Genomic DNA, 17,430 nt, shown 5'->3' on the forward strand with positions numbered 1-17,430 from the left:
TTCTAGTGTGTAAAAACTGAAAAGCTTCATTAGAAGGTTCAAATTATTGGAGCTGAGTAAGAGATGTGGATTATCAGTTTCTCTCTCTTCTACACTGATAGCAGAGGTTTTCACACTAAGAACTTGAAAGCAGACAAGAATTTCATTTCCCATTTATAAAAGAGCTGAGAGGTGTCTAACAATTCTGAACTGTCTCGGAGAGCCCTACCACTTCTGACACAGTGTGCCTCTCAACTGATCAGCCGAGCCAAGTGCTGCACTGGGATTTCACCAATGCTGAAGGCAAAGTGCAAGATGGTAGGAGCTGGGAAATGGAGGAAGAAGCAGCGGAACCAATAATTAAAAGAATCGAAAACAAATAATTAGTATAATAAACAATGTTAGCAAAACAATGAAGAAATATCAGATCTTTTAGTAAAGACTCAGAAGCTGGTTTGTTAGGGTGTATTTGTACAAACTGAATTGCTTGGAAAAGTTTGCACCACTTACTGAAACTGTTGAACTGGGAGTGTTTGTTCCATATCCGGATGAAGGAAGGGAGGCCAAAGACCAGCGGCGTCCATCCGTTCTGGGGAAGAGAAGCAGAAGGAATGTTGTGGCTAATACTTGGGACAAGTAAGCACCTACCTCCCCCAAACCTCTTAACTTCCTATTTTTACCAAATTCTCAACTTATTCAGATAAATCAGGTATCCTGTTTACAATGACCTTTGTGATAAAGCAGCTAGGGCAAGTTTTAAAAGTAAAAGCAAGTGATCTTGGACGACATGATGAAAACAGGCATCAGATTCCTGCACAAAGTAGATGCTTTGTAGATATTACAAAGCATGGGGAAAAATTGGAGTTTCTAAAACAGATAAATGTAATCAACTTATTTCCAACTTCTCTGAAAAATACAGTCTTGCCTAAGAGTATTTCTGATGTAATTCTTGTCTTCCAAATAAAGTTTCAAACTGAGAGGAAAAAATCATATTAGATCAAGAATGGGCTGAAAGCAGACTTGTTTGTTTACCTAGTCAGAAGGCATCCTGCCCAGCACATTGCCTGACAGAGCTGGTCAATTTCCTATCAGCCATAGTGGATTTACAGAGCCAAGAGGTTCACTCAAAATACAGAGGAGATAGAAATCACTGAAGTTCCACCTAGGGTGTCTTTCTCCTCCAGTCAATAAAATATTAGAAGTTATTTCCTATTGTAGACAAAGAACCATGACCTTCAGGGAAAACAGCCAAAACATCCCAGAGACACTGCAGAGAAGGTCTTGTTTTACCAGTGTCAAAAATGAAGAACTATATGACTGCTGTGAGAAGCATCAGTATTGCCCTCCTTGAAACCCTCTTCGACCCCAAAATCCACTTCAGTGAGGACAGAAATTGAACTACATATTGGTCACTTTCAGTGCTTTTTCTGCTTTTGGTTTCACTTCAGTGTCGCATGCATTTTGTGTCCTATAACATGTCTTGTTGCATGTTGGGATGGATGGTAAAGAAGTCACTTCACCTGACATCAGTCTCCACTTGTTTGCTGTTTTTATTACAGCAAATTATCAGTAACCAGTCATAAAGTGAAGCTGAAATAGAGCAGTCCACTGTTACAACTTACTCTGGAAAGATTTAGTGGGCTTGGGGTACACATTCATTAATGTAAGTGCAATATAAAATTGGAAGATTGGTACAGGTCTGAAACAGTGCTTATAAAACACTCAGCTGTTACCATTGTCAAAGTAATATTTCTCATCTCACTATCCACATTCAGGAAGCCTCAGCTTCAGAAAAGAAGTTCACTGCACACCCAGACACATAAATGTCTGTTTGTATTTCTTCCAGATACAGTTCCTTTTATTTTTAGGCACTGACATGCACCGCTCCACCTTGCCATCTATCCGAGAACAAGTGGGGAAACAAACCCACTGATCTGCACCACTGAAAGAATATTATGTCAAGAGAGTTTCTAAAGAAGACTCATGCTTCATGCATTAATCAAAATAAGAAATAAATCAAGCTGTAATGCAGATTTCTATTACATGCTTATATCACAGCTAAACCCCATTTAGACACAGGTGATGTTTTCTTTGGCAAGACAACGTACAAGAACAACCTCCAAAAATTCCAGAAAAATTAAGTTCCTTTTTAAACAACAATTGTCAGCATTACAAATTCACTGCATCATGTGGTCAGCAGCTGAAACTTCACTGATCTTCACAGGAGGACTGGCAAAATATCTAGGTCAATGCTTCAACATCAGTTTGGACCCTCAGTCCCAAAGCAAGACAGTATGGTCCTGACTTCCCAAACAGTAACCAAGAATGTAAAGGTCACTGATGGTTTTTGCAAAAGGAAAGCCTAATCCCTTCTTTCCAAGTTGCCTAAATTGTGTACTGAAATAACATCAGAGTTTTCTTTTTGACAAAATTAACCAAAAAAACCCAAACCTTTCTCAATGAGATAATTACAAGACACCTCTTCATGCTTTGCTTATTTTCTGCTGATGCAATCTAGGCAAGCAATGTGCTAAGCAGTCAGGAAAATGCTATCAGCTCTACTCTAGCAGCAAGAAGTGGGACAAGAGCATAAATCTTTCAAATCAAAGGCAATAGGACAGAAACTTTAAAAGAAAATTCCTCCTTGGCTTATGCAAAACATTTCAAAGTTACTTCAGTGTTTTGTTAATAAACATATTTTTAGAGAGACTTCATGCAATGTTGCTTCAGGAAAAGATATTTGCAAAGACATTTTTAGGTCTTTTAATTTATGTATTATAGACCTTTTGCTAGCACAACAAAAAACATGCAAGCAACAAATTTTGCCTTTCGAATGACATTTTAATGAGTTAATTAAAGAGACTTCTTTATGGCTGCTAAAAGCTATTTAACGAACTGCAGATCGGTTTCAAGACATGAAGGTGCTAGTAAGAACAACACACTGTACTGTGATACATCTCCAGAGCACTACCTGTTTATAATTTGAAGTAAAAATGCAGAGATCTCCTGTTTTGATTACCAAAGAATAGAAGCTGAATGCCTAAATGGGGTTATTACAGCATGAACATGTTAGGGACACAGGCTCAGCTGCACAGAAGCACAGTTCATACACAAACACAAACAGCAGCAACACAACACACGTTACCTGTCTGCTCTGTGTCCATGGCTGTATGGAAGAAATTGTACAATGACAGTAAGAGAGGGAGAAGTAAAAAATGCACATGTGATTCCTGAAAAAAATCCTCACCTTCTGTTAGTGGAATTCCACTAGGATCCTTTTTAGTGCATACAGACAGTACTAAACATACATTTCCTTGTTCCAAGAGGATTCCTGAACATGCCAACATTGTGGCTGTGACACAATCATTAAAATAGTGTCTAGCAAGAGATTTATGATTAATCACAAGTCAAGCTAAGGACAGTGTTGCAGTATATTGCAGTGAAATGTGCTTTACAATAAAATGAGTTTTCCAAATCCGTTTCCTACTCTATCCCAAGAACCAACTCATCACAGGGCTATAAAGAAAGATAGTACATCAAAATCAATGTCCAAACAGGCTAGGAAATGAAGATAGTACCCCAAACATCCATGGCAGAAAATCAGCAACAAGCAATTTCTGAGATGGCAACAAGAGGAAATCAGGTATGAACCATTTCTTAGTATCAAAGGGGTATAGTGAAAGATCCATTTGTTCGGAGTAACAGAGCACCACACTTGCAGTTACTTAATACTATCATGAAGAAGTTATTTTGATAATACTATGTGATAATCTAATAAATACATATTGGCACTGCTTGAATTCAGGGTGTGATGCAGGTAAAAAAAATAGAAACAAGCTTCTAAACCAAGCTGTGCTTAAGTGTCATAGTATCAGTCAGGGTTGGAAGGGACCACGAGGATCATCTAGTTCTAACCCCCCGCCATGGGCAGGGACACCCCACACTTCCAATGGCAGAAAAAGCACAGACAGCAAAATGCATACTGTAAAATAAACAATAGGACAATCTTTATTGATCTCTTTTAAAAAATATATATAGTTTAAAAATGGAAAAGTATGAAAAGGCACTTTTCAGAGTTTTACTACTGCAACATTTACCTGCTGCTTCACATTTTAGAAAGCAACAATGCTGAAACATCAAGCTGAAGCCTGATGTTGAAAATTTGTGCTGAATTTCAACAATGGTTTCAGCTGCAACTTTCTAACTGTGTTCCAGGGTCCACAACTCCAGATACTGTGAGAACTGGTAAAAAAAAAAATCAGCTGACATTGACAGAACTTATTGAATACACCCAGATCAGGGTCAGGTACCTCTTTAAAAATAAAGGTGAATGCCACAAGACCACTTGAATTTTTCACTTTTTTCCCCCTCTGAATCAAGAGGAAAATACATATCTGGTCTGTCACATTTCACACACTATTAGAAAGTTTTTCCTTACATAAGACCTGAAGACCAAAGTCTACTTCAAACAGTATTCAAGAACACCAGGTCTTCTAGCAAACCACCTCAATGGAGAAACACTCCAGGATTTACCTGTCATTCAGATGAAAGGTGTGCCTCACTTCATCAAATCCTAACCCTTTATTTCTCTTTGAAGTTTTGAGACCTCCTTTTTCTAACTAGTCCCAAAGGTAAATCTGTCGTTCTCAGAAAACTTACTTCCTCTCAAGGATGATCACACATTTCCCAGCCTCAGATCATTTTAACATAGACTGAGGTTTTTTTTCATCTAAGACAAAGTTTAACAAATCCAAATTATATTCCCCACATTTGAATCTAATAATCTTACTACTGTGCCCAAACCCTGCTTGGGATCTCTCTTTTTTCCCCCCCTGCTCTTTATTTCTCCACAAAATGTAACTTTCCACCTCATTATCCATTTCTGCCTACCTGCTGGGATACAATATTTAGCACATGATTTGTCTGCTTCTCCCAGCTGTCTTTCTTCTTTCTATCCTATTCCTTGCACTAAATTCATCATTGTAGTATCAGATTCCTTTACATCAGTTTGATACGCAGTGTAACCCGCATTTGTCCAGCTTTTGCAGCAGGAGAGATGACAGCTTTACATTCAGGTCTCTCAGTGCTGCTCTTCCAGAGGTTCTTGTAGACTTGTCATTTCAATTATCAGCTGTTTTCCTCATTAGAGCAATAATCTACTCTTGACATTAATGCCCAAGACAACAGAGGGGGAAAAAAAAAGTCAGAAGGCTGTGAATGAATGCACACACAGTTGTGCATGCCTAATTTTAGGTATCTTTAAGTCTTTGTGCAGACATAGCAAAGGAGATCAGTACATTTTGAATGCAATTATCCTAATTATAATAGGTTTTAATGTCTTTATGACTAAATTATTTGTCATATCACATGCCCTACATGTCATCTTTTCCAGGAGAACACTGCCTCTGCCTGAGGCAGTACTGACTACTTAATTTACTATATTCTAGGGTTGGAAAGCACCTAATACATTCTGTGTGCTGCCAAGCTCTAAACCAGGAGGTATAAAATAAAATAAAAATGAAATGAAATTAAAAAATAATAAAAATGAAGTAACATACAATAAAATAGGACATTTCAGAGAAAGTAAAACACAGCCAAAAACCTTCTGACCACCCACAGGCCCCCTCTAAATACAAGTATGCAGTTTGCTGACCCAAAGATGATAGATCCTGCCTTACCTTCGGGCAGGAACAAAGGAAAAGTGAGCAGGTGCATTTGGAGAGAAGTTCCTGGGACTGTCCAAAGGGCTGCTACCTGTTTGAGAAAATATTTAATTAAAAAAAAAAGAAAAAAAAGAAATCACCTAAAACTATTTTGTTCAGATTTGCAACAAAAGGAATAAGCTTTCACTCTGCACAACGTCTTTCAACGGTAGGTTGTAGCCACAAACAACTGAAAGCGTGGAGCTTTGAGTCTTTGATCATCTAAGAATCAGCTTGCTAAAGAAGAGTTCTAATATGGAGTATCTGTATTTTCCCCTCCTTTTGAAAAAAATTTAAGGTGCATGGTGTCTTTCTCATTTTTACATAAGTAATGTCTCACACATGGACGAAACAGTTAATATTTTGCAATCATTTCTATCTGAACGCTTTTCCTATGGCTTCTCAATGAAAAACCTGAGTAAGAAATTACATTGGTGACAGTAGCAGAAATAATAAATGGTAAGAAATTGCTTCTTCACACTGTACATCAAGGCTGAATGCAGAATTGACTGAGAGGGAAAAAAAAAAGACATAACAAAGGAACTGCACATGATAACAAAAGGACTTTAGACACGTAAGATGATCAGGCTATATAATGTATCAGCATTCATTCTAAGCACCACTTTCTGAAATAATACTTCCACCATAAAAATTCCAGTGAATTTATAGAGCAAGGCAAAAACCAACCATTTTCTCCGGACACAAGAACACTTTCTCTGGGCTTTCTCTGTCACACGATGCGTGAGCACACGGTTGTAAATGGGATCTTGCAACGTCTTTTATTACAAAGCAAAAAAGCAAACATTTCATGGAAAGCCTTTCTGAAAGGCAGAATCATTTACAGACTAACTGCAGAAACCTTTGAAAGTTATGGATGAATGAGAAGCTCCGTGTCAGCGAGCGTGCTTTCTAGCGGGCATATTCTTAAGTGGTTTGCTCTTTCAGATCCTTAATACAAGCACAAAAGAGAAACTATATATAGTAAACATATGCCAAGAGCAATTTCTTTGTGCACAGACAACGACAAAAACCATTATAAGAATAGGCAAACTAAACAGATACTGGACAAGCAATACACTGCAAGGTGTGTGACTGTGCTCATCAGAGATGTTTTCAAATTTAGACTCCATTTAAAAAAAAGGATTTATTGTAAAAGTCATGCTGAAAAGTGAAACATCAGTGATGGGTCATCTGCAAAGGACTTGTCTCTGTTTCAGGAGAAGTAGTAGATGCTGAGCTTGCCTTCCAAGCCAGCACTGTTTGTGATTATAGCCCCATTCAGCACTGTATTGAAGCTAATAATTAAGTTGCATTCTTTTCAGCCCTAGTTCTCATACATCTTAACTGTAACGCTGAGCAGAAATGGAATATAATCACGGTGCTCAGTGATTCACTCACACTTCAGCTATAAAACTGGTGCACAAAAAACTGCAGCAGCATCTCTCCACACCTTCTTTTGAGCTAGGTGCATGCACACCTGGCATGTAGGGAGAATGAGCTGATACCTTCTGGGGTATCAGGATGGCCACAGCACAGGTCTGCAAAGTCCATCTGGTCTTGAAGTATAGAAGGCGAAAAACAGCAGCTGGTTGAGATTAAAACAGCGCCAGGCTAATCTAACATGTGTCAAGGAGTGACGAGAGAGCTTGACAGGTATGTAAATTCCAGACCACTCCACAATCTGCTTCATCAAGAGCAAACTAAATTAAAAACAAAGGGTTTGAGCAACAAGTTTGTCTTCCTTTGGCTTGGTTTTCTTTTGTACTGTTAGTTAAGCATTAACAACTTCACCATGTTACATAACACAATGCAAGTCTTCACCCCAAACTGGGTACCATTTAACCCATTCCCAGTACATCCCAAGTGAGAGGGGAACGTGTGATGAGAAATCATTGCCTATATGATATTTCATGCTTCAGTTACTAAGCTTGTACTCATTGTTATTCCTCTGATCACAGCAGAAAAGCAGAGACATTGAGCGGCTTCTGAATTAAGAGGAGACTTGAGTGGTTTGACAGTCTAGGTGGCACTGCAAGCTTACAAGATGGAAGAAGGCTATGACAACCACAAAGTGAACAGCTTAATGGTGCATAAACACACACGTCCTGGCAGCAGCACAAGGCTAGGGTTAGGGTCATTGTTTACTTGCTAGCAGAAAGCTGAAGGAGCATTTTCGATCAGGAGGAAATGCAGCAGGTGTGAGGCCTTTCCACTGCTATGTAGATCTTCAAACAAAGCAAGGAAGGCTGCTGGGTTTGGTGGGAACCTTGGTCTCTGCTTCCCCCTTTCTCAGGCTGTACTGACGATGAACCCTACCGTGACAAAACAATCTTCATGAACAAGTCCATTGCTTGATTCTGTTATAAACAATCAATGAACTGTCGTTGCCTTTTTATATCTTCATTGATCTTTTGTAAACTCCCCAGATTATGATCAAAACAGGAGTTCAGAATAACTGAGCAAATTGGGTAATGACAGTTTTTAAGTTTTGAAATGAAACATGTGGGTGTTTAAATTCTTCTGAGCCTGCACAATCTGCTATGGAGATACCACTAATTTTTAAGGAACTCCTTTTTCAGATTTCGATGGCATATTTCCTTCCAGACACTGGAAGTTTAATGAGATCCCCTGTGAGTTTCTTCTAGTTTTAAAATGAAAAGCAATTAGTTTTTCTCCTCAATTCAAGTCTGGGTGAAGCTTTTAAAACAACAACAGGGAGAAGGGGAATTACTACTTCCCCTAAAATTTCCCAGCGTCTGCTCTAGTTGGAGGAATTTTAATAAGAGAAGCCTTAATGCAATGGTCTCATTCACCAAGGCTGATCGAAACCCTATTTATTCTGTTAGCAAAGGTAAATTCCCCTGCTGCCCAAGGGTTATAAGTGGCTACTACAGAACCTGAAACAACTGTCTCGAGGGAGGCTGTTACACAGAATGGTTGCCCATTAAGTAAATCAACGCAGTTACATGAACGTTAATAATTCAGGTACGAACCTTTACATTTTCCAGACACAGGAAGAATGCAGCCAGAGCTCTTGTACATCCACTACCCTCAAAATACAAAACCAGCCTTACAGCCAATAGATAAGGGAAAGCCTCAGCTATCATCCACAAGCATGACACTTGTATAGGTAATGGGTGTAAAAACTCACAACAGAACCATTCTTGGAAAAAACCAACCACCACCACCACCAAAGAAATACAAAAGATGAAGTTGTTGTGGTCTTCCACACAGGATACACTACCATTATTTGGTGAATACCAACACAACAGGCTACAGATCTTGCATGCTACAGAACTAGCTGCCTGCTAGCACGCACAAACAATGCTTAAGTACCTGAAATGTCTAAAAGAGTTTAAGCCCCCTGTGTAGCACTTGTCTCATATAAAGTGATGTAACCTCTTTCTAATGTTCAGATTTTCAAAAATGCAAAGAAATATAACTAAATGTAAGGCTCAGACATGTACACAGCTCATTCAGACAGTTTGGAAAGGGAATTAGCACACTAAAAAATCCATTAAGTATTCTTGAATCAGGAGGGACTTCATGGCAGAGTGACTTCCATCTCCAATGTTGCTATTTCTTAAGCATTACTTTCCCCCTACATTTTCCAGGATATGAAAAAGCCTGGCACCTTATCTGGATGTTGTTTCAGATGTAACTGTATCTGCCTGGATCAGTGTTGACTGGGGGGCAGGTTTGCCTTATGGGCAGTCAACTGTGCTGTGTCACCCCCACTGCCTTTCACATTACACAGCGAAGAGTAACTCCTGAGGCTAGTGCCATTCAGATCTTGAGTTTAGAGGGGTTCCTGAAAAGTCTCCCTGATTTCTCTGCAAGCTTTCTGGTTCTTTTGATACATAAAAGAGTTTCAAAATGGGCATTAATAAGAACATGTTCCAGACAAAAGAAGCCAGGGAGAGGCTCCAGCACTTCTTAGTAACTTATCAGCGTATGTGCCTGAACAAACAGATTGATAGATTCTGTTCAAATACTAAACAAATATCACAGCCTGTTCTCAGATTCACATCTCATATATGATATTTCTTGTGAAAATATTTGTGTCCCTACTCTAAATTTCATCTACATTTGTCTCTTGAATAAATTGTTTTTCCCAGGGAAGACTCCTAAATACAGGATTGGGAGAGAACTCAAATTACAAGTAATTTACCTTCCTATGCTCTACTGGCTACTCTTGGAGGTTACAAAGGAGGTTACTTCATAGTTTTTAATCCCATATGCAACATCAGAACAAAAAATGGAAATATTTGGCAATAACGGCTAAAGAAGGACAGCACACCACTGATTGGTCACTCTTGTTTCCAGAAGCCATGTATCTCTCATAAAAGAGAAGCTTGTAAAGCCTTAGACAGCATCAAAACCACTAAAGCAACTTTTCATTCTTTAAACAGCAAAGCAAAGCAAAAGGAAATAAACTGTAAATATTTCTGCATTTGTTTTCTGAGCAATGATCACATTGATGTCATGTTGCAACCCACCAAGCAAGGACACTTCTTCCCTATTTTGAGGAACATCCTTCTCTGTTACTTCAGTTAAAAGCTTGTACAACCAATTTAGAATTGGGTAAATCCAACATACATGTCAACTCTAAGAACAAAGTAGAGAGCACAATGTAACCATGTGGACAATCTCTACCAGAAAGAGAAACTGGCCATTGGAATGGGCTGCTCAGGGAGGTGGTGGAGTCACCATCACTGGAGGTGTTTAGGAAGAGACTGGATGGGGCACTTGGTGCCATGGTTTAGTTGATTAGATGGTGTTGGGTGATAGGTTGGACTCAATGATCTCAAAGGTATTTTCCAACCTGGTTAATTCTACCATTCTATTCTATTCTATTCTATTCTATTCTATTCTATTCTATTCTATTCTATTCTATCCTATCCTATCCTATCCTATCCTATCTTATCCTATCCTATCCTATCCTTCTCCGGGGGTTGCTTAGCCTGGAGAAGAGGAGACTCAGGGGTGACCTTATTACTCTCTACAGCTACCTGAAGGGAGGTTGTAGACAGACGGATGTTGGTCTCTTCTCCCAGGCAGCCAGTACCAGAACAAGAGGACACAGTCTCAGGCTGCACCAGGGGAGGTTCAGGCTGGATGTTAGGAAAAAGTTCTATACAGAAAGAGTGATTGCCCATTGGAATGGACTGCCTGGGGAGGTGGTGGAGTCGCCATCACTGGAGGTTTTCAGGAGAAGACTTGATGGGGTGCTTGGTGCCGTGGGTTAGTTGTTTGGGTGGTGTTGGATTGGTTGATGGGTTGGACGCGGTGATCTTGAAGGTCTCTTCCAACCTGGTTTATTCTATTCTATTCTATTCTATTCTATTCTATTCTATTCTATTCTATTCTATTCTATTCTATTCTATCCTACTCTATATCATGAAAAATGCCTTTTTGCAGCTCAACTTGCCAAAGCTAGCACTATTATAAGCAAGCATGGCAGACCCAAGGGAGTTTGAAGTGGGTTAGTTGTTTGGGTGGTGTTTGATTGGTTGATGGGTTGGATGCGGTGATCTTGAAGGTCTCTTCTAACCTGGTTTATTCTATGTATTCTATGTATTCTAACTGTCCTATGCAAATTGTTGGCCCTGCATTTGAGCTGAGATTATGTAGTAAAAAGAAATTGTTTTTTTGTATGTCACTTTAAAGATTTTGCTGACATTTAAAATTGCAAATCATGGGTCATTTAAAAAACAAAAGGCAAAAAGGCAGTTTAAGTAACTTCCTAGCCTTCTGTGACTGGGCTTTATAGCATCCTGAGCAAGTATGACAAGGTATTCATGAAAACAGAATGGTTGAAGCTTTCATGGGCATTTCTGAACAATAATTTTGTCATCCCCTTCTTTTCAACAGCCTGGATGTCACCTCTCAAGACACAATGCTCTGTGAACAGAAGCAGATGGCTCCTTCTAGCTGAGATACTCTCAGTTTGCTGTTCTTTCTCAGCATTTCCTTAGTTTCATCCTCCAGAAAGTATTTACAGAACATACTGCCATGTAGGAGGAAGAAAGTCTGATTATAATGAAAACAGTCATTACTTGTCTCACGTGCAACAGTGATGTGCTTCCAGACATGCTGCTTTGTGGATGATGTGCCACAAATGTTCAAGCTGGTTCAAGCTACTGACTGGTGCCCATCAGAGCCCTACCTTAAGCCCAACAATGTAGTCACACAGCACCTACCTCCCTCAGCAATGAAAACATCAAGGGAACATGCTGTTAGGCAAGCTGTTGAATCTGCACGCCTGAGCCTTTCTGAAAATCTGTAATTACTGTAGGCTGAACAATTATTCCTTCTTTTTCTACAGAAAGAACATCTCCAACACACTTCACCTTGATGACTAACAAACAGTTGTCCATTTGCTCTGAAATGAGCATTTCCCAGTTGCTGCCATGGTAAAACTGGCAGTAATGTAAAAAATAATAATAATAATGAAAAAAAAAGAGAGCATTCTAAACATCTCAAGTTGCTCTGAACAACAGATAAAGACCTTAAGACAGCACAGAGCACATCTGCCAAGCTGCTGGAGGCATATGGAAACAAGCAGGATGTTTCATCTCATGAGAACTGCAGATAAATCACTGGCACAAATCAACCACGCTAGGAGACTCAAAGTAAGATACTGACCTACATATAGTTACTTAATTTTATTTTACTTGGTTCTCAGTCTCAGGTCCTTTTGCAGGACATTAAGAGAACCCAATCCCCCAGAAAGAGTGAAGGATGGATATGGTAATGAATTAGTGCAGAACAGATGAGGACATAAAACATTTATTTTGCAACTGTAAAGAGCCTTTTTGAGTCAGAAAAGATGAAAAACCATAATCAGATTAATTTCAAAGAGCATATCTTTATGCAGTGTATCCTTCAGTTTAAACTCACTAGAAAGAACACTTTTTTTCCCCAAAGATCCCCAAGTAATGCAGTCCTAGGGAGTTACCTGCATGTCCATGAAGAGGGGAATGTGGTCGTGGGAGGGTTGGAGATGTGCTGGATGTTACAATCAAACTCTTTCTGTTGCTTGTCCGACAGCTGAAAGAAAGAGACATAAATGATAAGGAATGGTCAGATGAACAAGAGCATCTGAAGGCAGGTCCTGCAGAACTAGGAGCTAGGAAGGAATCTGTCAGTATTGAGTTCAGTATTTCCTCATGCTCTCAATCTTGGTAGTGACACTGCAAAGAGGAAAACATACAGGGCCAAAAGGTATGTTGTCAGCAACAAGTGCTTTAACATGCTGGAAGCAATGTAAAACTGTAGTTCATGCTGTACAGGCCAGATAGCTGGTAGCACACTCCTGATTCAGCAAATATGTGCAAATCTTGCTTTACAAATCACACCAAAACAAACCACAGAAAATTGTAAAACACCCCAGAATGCTTGAGATGGTCCATCCTAATGTCTGACTCAGCAAGTAAATCTGCCATAATTATTTGTTATTACTATGAGAAACCAGAGCATATTGTTTATTGCAGAGTTGAAATTATGAAGCAAAGTGTTAGCATAACTCAGCAGATGAGCAGGATTACTAATAAAACCTGAGACTCAAGAATCTTCACAAACACAGGCAGCAATATAGACAGAAAACCTGGAAAATCAAGTTTCAGACAAACCCTCTCCCAAATCAAAATCAACTTCCCTCACTGTCATGACAGCAACAAAAGCAACACTTCTGAGTAGGGCAGCTCATTTATTTTTTTCCCACTGAAGTTTCAGAGCTCAGCCAAAATGAAGAGAATTATGTGCTCCTCTATTTGCTGCCCAGCCTGTGACTGCTAGTAGCAAATACTTAGCCTAAAATTATACTGGTCTTACGAGAGGCTGGGAGAACAGACAGGAGCAAGGAAGGTTGAGCAGAGGTTGACCAAAGGAGCTTGCTGGGCTAGCTCTGGCAGTGTCCCATGAAGCTGCACACTGGGTGACTGCAGGCACACACAAAGCCTGTCGGCCTGCAGAGCTCCCAGTGCTGACATCTGCTTTGGTCCTTCCTGCACTGCCTGATCTTCTGGAGCAGCAATAAACATGTTCAGACTGCCAAGAACTACAGTTTAATGCAAAACTATTTTGCTGCAACAGGATACAGAGCATTTGACTATCATTATTTGTAAGGGGTTTTTTTTATTGCTGTTCTATAGGAAACTAGAGAACTCGATGCAGAAGAACTGCAACTGAACTGCCAACTATTATAAACAGTAATAAAGTTGAAGCACCATTAACTGGTATTCAGGCTCTTCAGAGTACTTAAAGCCTTCCTCAAAATTATCCAACTGATTCCATACACTCTCCATTTACATTCATGTATTATTCAGCAACAGTCCATCCAAAAACTGATTGCCAAAGTGTACACTGTATGGAAAAACTAACAGACTGATTTTAAGAAGCTTAAAATCTCAGTTCAAGGACTCTTTTAAATAAGTTTTCAATTATTCTATTCCAGTAACTGTTAAAAAAAACACACCCAAACCAAACCAGAATACTCAATTCCAACATTAATATTAGATGATAATTATGTTTATATTACTAGAAAGCTTTTTCACAACATGAGAGTCCTGAGTATTCTAATATAATGTGTATTACCAAGTAAGAATTAAGACAAAATCCTGGGTATTTGAATACAAATGATAACATAGGAATTTAGGATCTCATTCAATATAAAACACGAGTACAATGAGAAAGCAGCTCTATCCTCTATGGTCATATCCCTTTGCTAAAGAGAGTTCCTAAAATACACTTCATCATAGCAATTATCTGGAGCTGGCTAAGGAAACTTAGTGTATTTAAATCACAGAATAACAAAGGAAAATTAACTGTTCCATACTCAGAGCTTTTTAACTGCTTGCCTGCATATGCCAAACTGAACCAAGGTTTACAAACCCGTTTTCTCTGCTGTATTGGCAAACACAAGGAGGCAAAAGGAAAGGGTTAAGTGGCTGGAGAGCAAGCACAGCTGAGACCTGTTAAAATAGGTCAGGTTTACACAAATGTACCCAGAGACAGGAATGGCTTGGAGTCAAAACCCAGCCCCAAGTTAGGAATAAAATATTATTCTCTTTACACTTTCAAAACTGGATAACTTTCAGTTTCCCTGGATCTCTAATCTGGGAAGTGGGAGCATTACTCAGGTCTGTTTAGCCATTTCTGTGATGCTATGTGTGTTGGCAGTAAGGCAAAGCTTAAACACAGAGGCTAAACCCAGAATTTCTAATTTCTTGAATCCATAATATGTGACAAGGAAAATACACAGACAAATAAAATCATGCTCTGTGGTGGTGGAAGAGAGCTTTCTGGGTGTATACACAAAACTCTTAACAGATCTTGGAATCCCAAAGAAACCATAGAACCAGAGCGATGAAGTTCTGGCAGTCACAAAAAACACAAAAGAAGGAGGTAACCTGACGACTTTGGATGGGCAAAGTTCCCAAGAAATCACAATAACAGCATTTGAGCACCTCCTAAAGAAAGACAGTTAAATATGAAAGAAACAAAGCTGGCTTTAACCAGGGCTTCGGGACGAAGAAATTCAAACTAGTCAGTTTAAGTTTTGGTAGAAACAGTTCTAATTAAGAAAACAATTATTTCCTAGAAGATGCACTTTAGCCAGACAGACAATACTGGGCTCAATACTGATCTATGAGGCCAGTGATAATGAGGAGACATATTATTATTTCTTTAAGTTGCATTAATTGCTTATTACTGTTCACAAACTCTCCAAACGAGACCACGTACTTCCTGGCCCTACAAATAATTCAATCTACATAAGAGAACAGTATCAGAAGGAGAAAGCAGAAACTCTGAGCATTTTAACTAGAAAACCAAAATAAAGTTCTTAACCAGTCCAGAGAGTTTCCAGGCACTATTATCTGTTTAATTTCTGCTGTTTTCATTACATGCAAGGCAAGCCTTACACTGACCCTCCTTGCCTCTCTCCATTTGGTATGGGTCTTGTTAACCCTTTTTTTCTTAGATCCCACTTCATCAGTTCAGAGAGCAAACCCCCTCCAGGTCTTCCAGTTTAGGTGAAATACAATTTTAATAGTGCAGAGTTTCCTTACTGCCCAGAGTTACAGGGTGGAGCTCCAGCCCAGAGAGTGCTTTTGGAAGGCTGTCAACATGCAACCTTCCCTGCGGCCAACCCCCTGCCCTGCTGCGCTGCCGAGGGCCCGCAGCCATGCTGCCAAACCCAAGCCTAGAAATCCCTGAAAGAACAACAACGACAACTTGATTTAATTCTGAACACACACACAGCAGCATGGACAGTTTATATCAAAATACTGGAAACAATGCCTTTGCCATCACTATGGCAATAGAGCTTTTACTATGTCTGGAGTTAACTTCTCAGCCTGCAGTAAAAATAACATTTGTTACGAGGACTGAAGTGCTCCCAGCACATTCCTTGAAACTGAACACCGCAGGACATCGGACATAGGTCTGGTAACTAGACACTGGGTTTGGACCCACTGAAATGTGCTCTGGAGCCAGCACCCTTGGGCAAAGTTATTTATGTGAACACTTGGTGGCATACCTGCGAGCTGCACGCAGCCCAGGCGCTCCTCAACTACACCCTGACAAACCTTCACATCTGTGCTGACAATTCAATGTTGAGCCTCTAAAATGAGCACCATTAGTACACCTTGTTCCACATGCATTTTCAGTCCAAAAAGAAGAAATCAATGTTTCAGTTTCAGCACAAATCAATATCTGATTCTTTATTTTAGCAGTTTCCTCGGGGGACACCTCCAACTCACTGAGCAAAGCTGATTAATGCCCATAAGGCATTCAAGTAATGAAAGCAAGGGCCACAGAAAAACCATTTAAAAATAATTAGCCAAACACCATTGCCAAGTAACCTCACAGAGCTGCTGGTTATTGGAAATTAGTAATGATAAAGAAGTTTCTCAAAATCCATCTAAATTGATAGGCCTTGGAAAATTTCTCATAGTTGAAGCTTCTGAATATGCAAGTAAACAGGATTAGCACTGACTGCACAATTTTTCCCATAGACTTTGACAGAAATCAACTTGAAGTAAAAAGATGTGCAGAAAAAGTGCACTTTAAATCACATGTTGGTTAGCAATCGTTGACACATTCACATTAGTGATTTTTAGTGATAGAGTTCTAGTCTTGCAAACCACCCCAGGCTGTCAGCGTCAGATTAACTCTTGCATTAACTAATTACTCCTTGCAAAACATAGCAGAAGGCCAACAGTAGGCTTGTTCCAGATTGGACAATTAACTCAGTGAACCCAAATTCCTACAAAAAGGGATCCAAAATTCAGAGTATTACAGAATCAACCTGGTTGGAAAAGATCTCAGAGATCATCAAGTCCAACCTATCACCTAATACCTAACACTTCATGGCAACTAAATGATGGCTCCAAGTGCCACATCCGATCCTTTATTGAACACCTTCAGGGACGGTGACTCCACCACCTCCCTGGGCAGCCCATTCCAATGGCTAACAACTCTCTCTGTGAAGAACTTTCTCCTCACCTCTAGCCTTAACTTGCCCTGGTGCAGCTTCAGACTGTGTCCTCTTGTTCTGTCACTGCTTGCCTGGGAATCATACCTACAAAAGCTACCTGTGGTTCCATATTTTCCAGTGTCCCGACACCTAACCGAACTTCGCTCAATTCTCCTCTGATGTTACAGGAGTTTGGTTTCAGTTGATTTGCTTTACAAAGACTTCTTTATGAGAAACAGACATTTTGGAAATGAAAATAAGTATTTA

The 17,430-nt window shown here is 39.6% G+C and overlaps 1 protein-coding gene across 1 annotated transcript in view; it reads right to left on the reverse strand.

The window, feature by feature from the left end:
• The window catches only part of MAST2 (microtubule associated serine/threonine kinase 2), a 198,910-nt gene that overhangs the window by 53,258 nt on the left and 128,222 nt on the right, over positions 1-17,430 (reverse strand). The window contains exons 5-8 of the mRNA XM_054165723.1: positions 12,643-12,734; positions 5,658-5,733; positions 3,125-3,145; positions 490-568 (exon numbers count right to left, since the gene is read on the reverse strand). Coding sequence (XP_054021698.1) covers positions 490-568; positions 3,125-3,145; positions 5,658-5,733; positions 12,643-12,734 — 268 coding nt within the window. The remainder of the gene's footprint in view (positions 1-489; positions 569-3,124; positions 3,146-5,657; positions 5,734-12,642; positions 12,735-17,430) is intronic.

The sequence above is a fragment of the Dryobates pubescens genome, chromosome 11 (assembly GCF_014839835.1).
Source record: "Dryobates pubescens isolate bDryPub1 chromosome 11, bDryPub1.pri, whole genome shotgun sequence".
NCBI lineage: Eukaryota > Metazoa > Chordata > Aves > Piciformes > Picidae > Dryobates > Dryobates pubescens.